This window comes from Hyaena hyaena, unplaced genomic scaffold, assembly GCF_003009895.1.
Source record: "Hyaena hyaena isolate Hyena2069 unplaced genomic scaffold, ASM300989v1 scaffold_598, whole genome shotgun sequence".
Classification (NCBI taxonomy): Eukaryota; Metazoa; Chordata; class Mammalia; order Carnivora; family Hyaenidae; genus Hyaena; species Hyaena hyaena.
This window is the reverse complement of record NW_024081233.1, coordinates 432,773-445,390: the sequence shown is the minus strand read 5'-3', so window position 1 is coordinate 445,390 and position 12,618 is coordinate 432,773. Positions and strand designations below refer to the sequence as shown.

At 36.2% G+C, this 12,618-nt stretch overlaps 1 protein-coding gene across 4 annotated transcripts in view; it reads left to right on the top strand.

Moving 5' to 3' along the window:
• Positions 1 to 12,618, top strand: part of VWA8 (von Willebrand factor A domain containing 8) — a 349,620-nt gene that overhangs the window by 6,217 nt on the left and 330,785 nt on the right. For 3 of the 4 annotated variants that reach the window (XR_005532644.1, XM_039257082.1, XM_039257085.1), the window contains exon 2: positions 2,983 to 3,060. Coding sequence is in view for 3 of the 4 variants with exons in the window: in XM_039257082.1 (XP_039113013.1) it covers positions 2,983 to 3,060 (78 nt within the window). In the remaining variant the exon portion in view is untranslated. Of the gene's footprint in view, positions 1 to 2,982; positions 3,061 to 12,498; positions 12,582 to 12,618 lie in introns of those variants that run through there. The other variant, XM_039257083.1, reaches the window with a different exon arrangement.

Sequence of the window (12,618 nt, the reverse complement as noted above, 5' to 3'; positions counted from 1 at the left end):
AGTTGCACTGAACCATATAAGACTGGGTGAGCTTGTCAAGGAGAGGTGGTAGATGGAATAGAAAAGAGGCTAGAACTGGGCCTCTACACACAGTATTAGGAAGTTGAGGAAAAGAGGTAGAGCAAGCAAGGAAGACTTGGAGTCATGGTGAGACAGGAAGGAAATAGAGGATGTGACGGGAATAGAAGGTGGGGGGAGAGGGAGAAAGTGGTGGAATCCCCTATGGTGTAAGTCTTGAAAGGAGGCAGTGCCCTGACTCTACCCTGGAAATCACAGTGGTTAGCTCTTCCTCCTGCCTGCCCCCTGCAGCCAGGCTTTGGGCAACAACCTTAGCTCTGCCAGTTAAATGCCCGCCCAGGACTCTGAGTCATGAGGGAATTATGCAGAGGCTGTATGAACAGTTTCCTTGTGGCAATGTCCTTATTGTTAGAAGATGTATCTGAAGACTGGAATACGGATGAAGAATCATGATTTCTGTAATTTAAGATAGTGTTTCCAACTTTGCTACAGGTTTGAAAATTATCAGAATGAAATGGGGGGAAAACGTCCTCGGGTCATGCTGTCCAGGTGTGGATCTAGTGGTATGAGGGGCAGTGTCTCAGTGAACTTATCCTGGGGTGTGACTTTGTGTGACTTTCTCCCTTGCCTTCCCTACCATGCTGTGGACTCGTTAGTGAGTCGTGGTCTCCTCAGTAACCCCTGGCTCTTGTGAGCTATTTCCTATAACTGCTGTAACAAACTCCAATGCCTTTAAAAAAAAAATTATTTAAGTTCAAGTTAGTTAACATACAGAGTAGTAGTGGTTTCAGGAGTAGAACCCAGTGATTCATTGCTCAGTGCTCATTCCAACAAGTGGCCTCCTTAATACCCATCACCCATTTGGCCCATCCCCCCCCCACCTCCCCTCTAGCAACCAACCCTCAGTTTGTTCTCTGTATTTAAGAGTCTTTATGGTTTGACTCCCTCTGTTTTTATATTATTTTTCCTTCCCTTCCCTTATGTTCTGTTTTGTTTTATAAATTCCACATATGATTGAAATCATATGGTATTTGTCTTTCTCTGACTGACTTATTTCACTTAGCATAATACACTCTAGTTTCATCCAGGTCATTGCAAATGGCAATATTTCATTCTTTTTGACCGCTGAGTAATACTCCATTGTATATAGTTACCACATCTTCTTTATCTATTTATTCGTCAATGGACATTTGGGCACTTTCCATAATCTGGCTATTGTTGATATATATATATGTAATCATTGAGGAGCGTGTGCCCCTTTGATAAATAAATACTTTTGGATAATTATCTAACTGCAACTGCTGGATCATAGGGTAGTTCTATTTTTAACTTTTTGAAAAAACTCCACATACAGTTTTCCAGAGTGGCTGCGCCAGTTTGCATTCCCACCAGCAGTGGAGAAGGGTTCCCCTTTCTCCGCATCCTCCTTAACATCTTGTTGTTTCCTAAGTTGTTAATTTTAGCCATTCTGACAAGTGTGAGGTGGTACCTCATTGTGGTTACACTGCCTTTTTACTAGGCTGGTTTGAGATGGGGTTTCTGTTCCAGCAGTTATATGAAATAACTCCAGGAACCACAGGTTACTTAGAGTCAAGATTAAATGAAGTAACATGAACAATATGTCTATAATAATATTGGCCAAATAGCCCCAGTATCAGCTGAGGTCTAGACTAATTCAGAGGAAAATTCCTTTGATTTACACTCGAAATATACACGTATTCTGTATGAGAAGGTACCCCTGAGTTTTACATGATGTTTCTACTTTTCTCTCAACTTTCCACTTAGCTATAATACATTTCTTCAGTTACAAAATCTTTTTTTAGGTTTTTTTTTTGTTTTTCAGAGTTACAGATTTCCTCATTTGTAAAGCCTCTGTCTCATATGGTTATTCTGGGAATGTATAAAGTACTTAGAAGATAGTAATCATTCAGCAAATGTTGGCTGCTTTTGTTATTTTGATGATTTAAGGCCTTTGTCTCTGGGATACCTAACTAGCTCACAACTGGCAATGTTGAAAGTTGTGTTTTGCACAGCTACTTTTTCTAAGTATCATTGAGCCCTTTACAAATGAAGTACCAGGTGCAGATGGGATCAGTATGTCTATTTTGCTGTTGGAGAGAGCAAAGCAGAGATTGTTTGGTTTAGTTCTGCACTTTAGAAGATCAGTCAGAAATTAATGTTACTTAAAATTAAACCATGTAGGAACACCTGGGTGGCTCACTCTGTTAAGAGCCCAACTGTTGGTTTTGGCTCAGATCATGATCTCACAGTTTGTGGGTTTGAGTCCCATGTCAGGCTCTGTGCTGACAGCTCAGATTCTGCTTCAGATTCTGTGCCTCCCTCTCTCTGTGCTACTCCCCTGCTTGTGCTCTCTCTCTCTCTTAAAAATAAACATTAAAAAAATTAGAACCATGTAGAATCTGAGAGCTTTTGCCTGTTTCGCTGGTTTCATGTAGAAATTCTTGGCATATAGGCTGGGGCTTTCCTAGAAATATTGAATTTTTGGATTATGTTGCTGGGAAACTTGAAGTTGTTTATATAAAAAAAAATAAGAACCATAAAGACATAAAAAGGTTATAATTTGTATTAAAGATGCCACCTTATGGATGCTTTGGATGATCTTAAAATAACTTCTTCTGTGTTGTTGACTTTATTAGTATTTCTGTTAATGAGAAAATAAGGCTGGCTGATAAATTCTATTGTACTTCGCTTTTTTTGCTAATGTAGCATTTAAAATGTGAATTTCTCCAGTGTTTCACTTCACCATTATATAACATATACTTTAAATACAAGTTTTAGTGCATAGTGGTTGACATAGACAGGTGTGTCGATGGGGCCTAACACAGGCAGACGTGTGCATTTCTATAAAGTCCTTCTCTATAGGGCAGGACAGTCATTGTTGAGAAAGGCAAAGTGTGTTTTATTTTCTCCTGTAATGATGTGTTTCCTTTTTCCTCTTTTTAGGTGATACGGTTAATATTGGAGATGTTTCCTACAAGTTGAAAACTCCTAAGAGCCCAGAACTTGTGCCACAGAACTACAGTAAGAAATACTCATTATTTATGAATGAATAACTTTTAACTTTTCATTACGGAGATTTTCAAACATGTCCAAAACTAGAGAGAAGAGTATAAACATGAAGTACTTGTCATTCAGTTTTAACAATTATCAGTGTATGCCAATCTTCTTTTCCTTGACTCCTCTATTCTTTGTTTTGGTATTTAAAGCGTATCCCATACAGACAGCCTCTCATTTCACCCTTGAATGTTTCAGTAAAACATTTATTTTTTCACATACTTTTTCTTTTTTTAAAAAATTGGGATCAAATTTACATATAATAAAATGCACAGATCTTAAGTATTCATTTTGGTTAGTTTTGGCAATTTTATAAACTTGTATAACTTTCATCACCTCTGAATATTCTTTTGTACCCCTTCCCCACTGATCTGCTCTGGAAGCCAGTGTTCTTTTTTTCTACCATGATGGATTAGTTTTGCCTCGTCTTTTTAGCTTTACATAAATAAAATCATATAGTATAGTTTTCCTGTATGTGTATTTGGCTTCTTTCCATCAAGATAATGATTTTGAAATTCATCCATGGTTCTGTACTTATCAGTTTGTTTTTAATTGCTGAGTAGTGTCCCATTGTATAAATATAGCATTATTTGTTTATCTGTTCTGTTGATAGGCATTTGGGGAGTTTCCATTTTTAGACTGTTGAGAATAAGGTTCTATGAACATTCCTGTACAAGTCTTAGAGGCATGACTTTTCACTTCTCTTGAATAAATAATGAGGAGTTGGGTGGATGTATCATAGGGTGGATGGCTATTTCACTTTATGAGACACTGCCAAGCAGTTCTCCAAGGTAGTTGTGCCTTTGACCAACAGCGATGTTCTGTATCCTTGCCAACATTGGTATTTCTAATCTTTTTGATTTTACTCATTCTACTAGGTGTGAAATAGTAACTAGTTGTGGTTTTTGTTTTATAACAGCTTTACTGAGATACAATTAATATTCCATAAAATTTACATTAAAAAATTTACCGTCTTAAGTGTATAACTTAGTCGTTTTTAATATATTCACAGAGCTGTGCAGCCATGACACTCTCTAACTTTAGAACATTTTTATCACACCAAAAGCAACCTTGTACCCATTAATGGTCACTCCTTGTTTTCTTCTCTAACTACCTCACATACCCTACACATCCCCAATCTTCAGGAATCACTACTATATTTTCTGTTTCTATAGATTTGCCTACTCTCAACATTTCATGTAAATGAGATCATATAATACGTGGCTTTGTGTCTGGCTCTTTTCACTTTTCGTAATGTTTTAAAGGTTCATCCACGTTGTAGCCTGTATCAACACTTGATTCCTTTTGTGGCTAAATAATATCCCATTGTGTGGCTATACCACTTTTTGTTTATCTAGTCATCGGTTGATGGACATTCAGTTCATCTCTACTTTTGGGTTATGAGCAATACCGTTAAGGACATTCATATAAGTTTTTTGACAGACTTAGGTTTTCAGTTTTCTTGGGTATGTATCTAGAAGTGGAATTGCTAGGTCAGATGGGAATTCTATGTTTAACATTGTGAGGAACTATCACATGCCTTCCACAAGGCTGCCCCGTTTTACATTCGCACCTGCAGTGTCTGGGGGTTCCAGTTTCTCCGCATCTTCACCAACATTTCCTACTGCCTTTTATTTATTGTGTTTATTATGGGCGTCCTCATCGGTATGAAGTGGTATCTTGTCATTGTTTTGATGTGTGTCTCCCTAATGCCTCACGGGCAATTTTTTGCTCACAATCATATCACTTCTTTTCTCAAAATTTCTTAAATGATTCCTAATACTGTAGGAACAACGATCATTCCTTACCTTTCATGATTTAGTCTCAGCCTCATCTCCTATTACCCCCCTTCTTTATTTTATGTTCCAATCGTTGGACACAAAATAGCTATTTTTTTTTGGTTCACTTTTTAGACTCTTCCACTAGACTGTTGTGCTCCCTGACAGAGGATATCTCACTTTCATCTGACTTAAGTTTCCAATGATTCTACTTCCTGAATGGCTCTGCAGACTCTCCTCTCCTCTTCGCCTCACTTTTCTTTTACGGTATTTTTTTTTTTGTTTTGTTATTTTCTCAGTGGTCACTCTAGGGAATCACAATTACCAATTTAGCTTAAAACAAACTTGTTCCTATTAATAATAATTTAATTTCAATTGTGTACAAAAACTTTGTTCTAATGTAGCTCTTTTCCCTTCTACTTGCTTTTTGCTGTTATCATACAAAATACATCTTTAAAATTTTTTTAATGTTTGTTTATTTTTGAGAGAGAGAGAGACAGAGAGAGAGAGAGAGAGAAAGATTGAATGGGGGAGAGGCAGAGAGAGAGGGAGACATAGAATCTGGAGTAGGCTCCAGGCTCTGAGCTGTCACCACAGAGCCCAGCATGGGGTTTGAACTCAGGAACTGTGAGATCATGACCTGAGCTGAAGTTGGATGCTTAACTGACTGAGCCACCTGAGTGCCTCCAAAATGTATCTTTATACATTAAAATCTGTCATCACAATTTTATAATTATCACTGTATGAGCCAAGAGAAGAAAGGAATTACAAATAAAATTATATTCAGACTGTCTTTTTATTTACATATTTACTAGTATTCTTTGTTTCTTTGAGTGCATTTTAGTTACCATCTAATGTATTTCCATTTCACCTTGAAGGAAGGACTCCCTTTAGTATTTCTTGGTAGGGCAGATCTGCCAGTGATGAATTTTCTCAGTTTTGGTTATCTGGAAATTTCTTAATTTTACTTTTGTTGTTCGATGAATTCTCGGCTGACACATTTTTTCCCCCAGCACTTTGAATATATCATCCTATTGCCTCTGGCCTCCATAGTTTGTGATAAGAAATCAGTTACTGATTTTGCCAAGAATCTCTTCTAATGATGAGCTACTTCTCTGTGCTCTCACATAGTCCATTTATCTTTGTCTTTTGATGGTTTGACTATGGTGTGTCTTAAGTGTGATCTCTGAGTTTGACCTGTTTGGAGTTTGTTGAGCTTCTTGGCTATGCATAGTAATGTTTTCCATTAATTTGGTGGGGTTTTTTGTAATCACTCTTCATTATTATTTCTTCCCTCCTCTCTGTCTTTCTGGGACTCCCTTGATGTGTGTGTTAATATATTAGGTGGTGTACTATAGGTTTCTGAGGGTCTGTTAATTTTTTTTTGATCCTTTTGCTTTCTGTTTTTTGGCTGGATAATCTCAATTGACTTATTCAAGTTTGCTGATTATTCTGCCTGCTTACATCTGTTGTTGAGCCTCTTTGGTGATTCTTTTTCATTTCATTTATAGTTTTCAACTTCAGAATTTGTCTTTGGATTTTTTTAATAATTTGTTTTCTTTATTGATATTTTCTGGTGAGATACTGTCATACTTTAAGTTTTTAGACATGATTTCTTTTGGTTCTTTGAACATATTTATCACAGCTAATTTAAAGTGTTTGTCTATGAAATTCAGTGTTCGGCTTCCTCAAAGTTTTTTTTTTTTTTGTACTGCTTTTTTTTCCCCTCTGTATATGCTATACTTTCCTGTTTGTATTTCTTATCATTTTGTTTTTTCAAAAGTAGAGCTGTTAACTAGCATAAGGTGACAATTCTGGAATTCAAATGCCCCCTTTCCCTAGGCTTTGGTTTTGCTCCTTTTTGTTTAATGACTTTTGTAGACAGTTTTTCTGAAGTCTGTATTCCTTGCCATGTGCAGCCATTGAAATTTTTACTGTTAGCTTAATGGCCAGCCAGTGATAGGACAGAGATTTCTTAAATTCCTCCAAGAAATCAGTTCTCTTAGCCTTCGACCAGGGTCTCTGTGTGCATGTTGGACATGATTTCAGTGCTCCACAGGCGGCTCATGTGTGTGTCTTCCTGCTTGTGCAAAGCTTCAATGTCAGCCCGAGGTGAGCAATTAGGCCCTTCTCAGAACTTTCCCAGACTTGTGCATGGCCTTCTGGATGCCTAGGCATACACTGTATGCCTTAGACAGCTTACTCCCAGTTTTTCCTTTTAAGTTATTTGTTTGGTCATCCTAACAGCTCCAACTAGCTTTGGTGCCTCAAGAGCTGTGATGTTAAACAGTTGTTGATTTTTGTTGTTGTTGTTTGCACACTAGGAGCTCTAAGTGGGTCACATGAAGTCGAATTCTAAAAAACGGAGCTTTTCAGCGAGCTGTTAGATAAGTCAAGTAGGGATAGTTATCTGGGGGTGAGACTGTTAGGAAGTTGCAACCCTGGTCTGTCCCCTTCAGTGGTTGCCTGACTTGCTGGTTTTCACCAGCATTATAGGCAGTTGGTTTTCAAGATTACCACAGTGCTGGGGAGAGAGGTGGGAAAAGGGTAAGTTAAAATACCACAGAACTTACTGTTCATACTAAGGTTCACCTATTTTTCTTGGATAAATGCTTGTCAGATTTTGAAAGTCTCTTGTTAATTTCTAGAGTTCTAAAAAGAAATCGATTTTGACAATTTTCTGCCGGTGTTGCCATTGCTCTTATGGAAGAGTGGACTTTCAGAGTCCTTATTCTATTCCAGTAGTGCGTATCCTCTCATTGTGCTTTTAATTTGCATGTTGCTGATGAATAATGGTGTTCAAGATATTTTTCTATGCTTAATGGTTATTTGCATATCTTTCATGAAGTATCTTAAAATGTAAAGAAACTGAGTTTACCTTTATATTGTTGATTTATAAAAGTCATTTGTATACTCTAGACACAAGTCCTTTGTCGTATTTATATATTATGAATACTGGTTTTCAGTCTCTGACTTGCCTAATCATTTTCTCAGTGGTGTCATTTAGTTGGGAGAAGTTTTGATTACATACAGTTTCTCTTTTATTATGGTTAGTGCTTATCATGTCTTAGAAATCTTTGTCTATTTCAAGGTTGTGAAGATGTCTGTTTTTTTCCTAAGAACTTTATAGTTCTATTTTATTTGAAAGAGATAGGTACATTTCATCTCAGTTTTAACCTTGATTGGCAACTTTTTCATAACATAGCCTTTATTATTCTTTAATATCTGTAGAATCTATATTGCTGTTCCCTCTTTTATTCCTAATATTGGAAATGAGGGTTTTTTTTTTCTTTCTCTTTTTAATCATCCTTACTAGGAGTTTATCAGTGATAATTAACTTTCCAAAAAAATAACTTTTTGTTGTTGATTTTTCTCTTTTGTTGTCTATTTGATATTTCACTGATTTCCACTCTTGAATACTTCCTTACTTTTATTTACTTTGGTTCCTATTCTTTGTCTAATTATTTAAGATAGAGGTTCAGATTTCTTATCCTTTTTTCCCCCTAAATTAGATCTCCAAAGCTGTAAATTTTCATCTAAGTAGTGTTTTTGCTTTACCTCACAAAAGTTGGTGTGTTAAGGTTTCATTATTATTCCAATCAAGATATTTCTAAAAAATAATAAAGTTTTTCTTTGATCAGGGATTACTTAGAGCTGTGTTTGCTTCATTTTCAGTATTTGGTTTTTCTTTACCTTAAACTTATTGGTTTCTAATTTAATACTATTATGGTCAGAGAATATTCTCTGTATGGTTTCAGTTCTTTGAAATTGAAATTATTGAGGGTTATGATCAGCATATGGCCTCTTTTGTTGAGTAATTCATGCAAACTTTGAAAAGAATTAGTATTCTGCTGATTGGCTATTATAGTCTATATATATCGATTTGGTCGATGTTGACAATATTGTTCAAGTCCTTTATGTTTTTATTGATTTTATCTACCTCTTCAATCAATAAAGTAGTGTTCAACTGTCTATTATGATTGTAGATTTGTCTGCTTCCCCCTTTATTCTACCAATTTTTATTTTGTGTATTTTGAACCTCTATAGTAGGTATGTACACATTTATAATTGTTATGTCTTCTTTATGAATGGTCCTTTTTATTACTATGCAATGCTGTCTTTGGTAACACTATTTTTCTTAAAGTTTATTTTGTCTAGTAGTAATGTAAGCCATGCCATCTTTCTTATGCTAAGTGTTTGTATGGTATGCTCTTTTACATTCTTTTACTTTTAGCTAGTTGTGCCTTTATATTTCAGGTGTGTCTTTTGAACACTTTATTTATCCATTCTGACAAGCTCTTTCTTTGAATTGGAATGTTCAGCCCACTTATATATAATATAATTATTGATGTAGATGTGTTCAAGTCTACCATCTTGATTTCTTTTTTGCTCTTTGTCTTGTTTGTAATACATCTTTTCTTCTTTTCAAGGATAATATATCCATTTTGTCTCTTTCATAGGCCATCTCGTTATGCCTCTTTTTCTAGAGTAGCTCTGTCCAATAGAATTTTGTGTAGTGACGAATATGCTCTATATTTGTATTGTCCAAATACCAGGCACTAGCCATTCAAATGTGGTTATTAAGCATTCAAAATGTGACCAGTGCAATCAAGGAAAATAATTTTAGATTTTATTTAATTTTAGTTAATTTAAACTCAGATTTAAATAGCAACATGTGATTAGTGGGTACTCTATTGAACAGTGATGCTGTAGAGATTGCAATATACGTATTCAACTTACCATAGTCTACTTTCAAATAATAGATCTATTTTAGGAACAGAGTGATAACTTTTCAACACTGTGCTTTCATTTACCTCTCATATCCTTTATAGTCTCATTATCATATATTTTGATTCCATATATGCCAAAAGCACCTGATAGTATTGGTTTTTACTTTAGGCAATCAATGGAATTTTTAAGAAATTAAATATATATGTGTAAAATGGAAATGCTTTTTAAAGTTTTTAATATTTACTCATATTTTAATGCTTTATGCTCCTTTTGATTTCTTCTTGCAGATTCAGGCATCTATGTGAAAGCATTTCCCTTCAGTCAGAAGAGTTTCTTTTACTACTTCTTTTAATAGGTTTGTGATATGAATTCTCTCCTCTGTTGTCTATCCTTTTTTTTTTTTCCTTTCAAGTAAGCTCTATACCCAATATGGGGCTCAAACTCATGACCTGAGATCAAGAGTCACATGCCCTACTGACTGAGCCAGCCAGGTGCCCTGCATCTATTGTCTATCTTAAAATGTGTTTATTTTGCTTTCAGTTTCAAAGGATTTTTTTTTTTTTTTTACTGGATATGGAATACCAGGTGTTTTTTTTTATCTTTTGGTTTCTGTTGTTTCTAACAAAAAGTTAGCTGTCATTTTTGTTGGCTCCTATTTGTAATTTGTCCTTTTTCTCCATCTGCATTTAAATGTTCTTAACCAGAAGTTTGGCTTTGATGTACCTAGGTGTGGTGTTCTTTGAATTTATCTTCTTTGCGTTTCTCTGAGTTCCTTGAGTCTCTGGGTTAATAACTTCATTCAATTTTGGAAAATTTTTGGCCATCATGAAGTTATGATTTTCTTTTCAGCTTTGTATGATCTTGTGCTAGTCCCTTCTGATGACTCATTCATTTCTGTTAATACATTTTTCATTTATATGTCCATTTAGTTTTCTTTATGTTTTCCATCTCTCATGCTGAATACATTCATGTCATCCTCCTTTTCCACTAGATTTTAACATATTTTTAAGGCTTTATATTTCAGCACCTAGAACATTTTTAGAACTGCTTTTATTGATTTTTGACCATAGATCACATTTTCTTGCTTCTCTGTCTCATAGTATTTTATTGTATACCAGACATTGTGTATAAAGGAACAGTAGAGATTGAAGTAAATGATATTTACCCTAGAAAAGGACATATCTCTTCATCTGCTAAGCCCCATGTCAGGTGTTGGGGGTGGGGTGGGGTGGGGGATGGTAGCATGGGAGGAGGGAGTGTGAGTCAGTCTAATATGTGCTTGAGCTGGAACTGGGCTTTGTTTTAGCTTAGTTAGAGTCCATTTGTCTCTGCCTTTAAAGGTTTTGAGAAAGACATCAGGACTTTCTTTTTAGCAATGTTCGGGATGTGAATTCTGGTGAGATTTCCAAAGCTTTCTTTATGCTTTATAGCTGAATCTCCAGCTCTATAAGCCATGGCTAATCTCTCTTTGCTTTATAGCTGCATCTTTGGATTAGTGGGGAGTTTGTCATTTAGTCCTGTATTCTACTTTCTCCAACCCAGATCTCTCTTTATTCTGTTGTCCTGCCTCCAGCGGCCATGTTAGTGAAGCCAAGAGTGCCCCAGAGGGATTTATCTCCGCTCTTCTGCCCTAACGCCTTGAGTGTGACTGCTCCCTTATTCTATATAAGACCATGAAGTGCCTTGGAGGGATTTCTGTTGCTTCTTCTGTCCCACTCCCAGCCTTCATTGGGTTGTTGACTTGCACTGACAAAAGGCCCAGCGTGCTTCAGGAAGAATCCTCTCAGTTCTTGCCCTGTGTCTGGTTTTTAGCATGTGCCCCTGTGTACTCAGTGAGGACCAACGGGAAAGAGTTGGTGGGTAGGTGTAGACTCTCTCTGTAGCTGAGGCTTCTCAGTAGACTAACTCATCATCATGTCAGCTCATGAGTGGCCATTGTAAGTTGGCTTAAAGTTCAGCTTGCTTATCCTGACACACCTATAGCAGATTCTTCCTTCTCTTGCCAATCTACTAGGGGGAAAATTAGCTCTGGGTCTCTTCTCTTCTTGTAAGTCCTCTTTACTTTCTAGAATTTAGTTCATTCAGGTTTCTTTGTATTCTTAGCTGTATGATGGGTTTTAAGAAACTGTGATTTTGGGGTGACTCAAAGTCACCCTGGGTGAATCCGTTGGGTAAGCATCCAACTTTGGCTCAGGTTGTGATCTCATGGTTCGTGAGTTCAAGCCCTGAATTGTGCCCTCTGCTGTCAGCACAGAGCCTGCTTGGGATCCTCTACCCCACTCTCTCTCTGCCTCTCTCTTGCATATGGTCTTTCTCAAAAATGAATAAACATAAAAAAAATTTAAAAAAAGAAACTGTGATTTTTACAGATCAGCTGACTCGTTCTGGTTGTTAGGTTGAAAGTAAAATTCTCTTGCAAATCTCTTCATCCTAATGAGAAGCGTGAGTCAGGGACATTTATTTTTAATGTTTATTATTTGTTATCTCTGATCATATTATTGTACTTGATAGATTTTCTGGAGGGTAGGACTAGGTACTTAAATCTTGAAAAAGTTGTTATATTTACCTAGAGAAAAATTAATAAAATAGATTTACATGCTACTGGTATGTGATAATTGAAGAATACACTCATTTCCCCCCCTGATTCCTGGATCTTTTCTTACTATGAATGTAGCTAGCTTTGATAATTAACTTTGGAAGTGAGGAATAGTATCCACTCATGATAGACAATAGGAAAACTGTTACGTAGTTTGGGCTCTTTATGAAAACATCTGTTTGAGAGGGGGAGGATTAGGTTTAAGATTTCATCTGTACTGTTTCCTAGATGGGAATTTCTTGTTCTTTCCTTCTTCTTCTTCTTCTTCTTCTTCTTCTTCTTCTTCTTCTTTTTTTTCAGATGTGTGAATTTCTACAATCACTTAACTACTCCAGATTTCCTTGACATTATGGGAACAATCATTTCACCCTTATGGATCTACTGTAAGGATTGAATGAAATAGCTTATGTGACATGCATA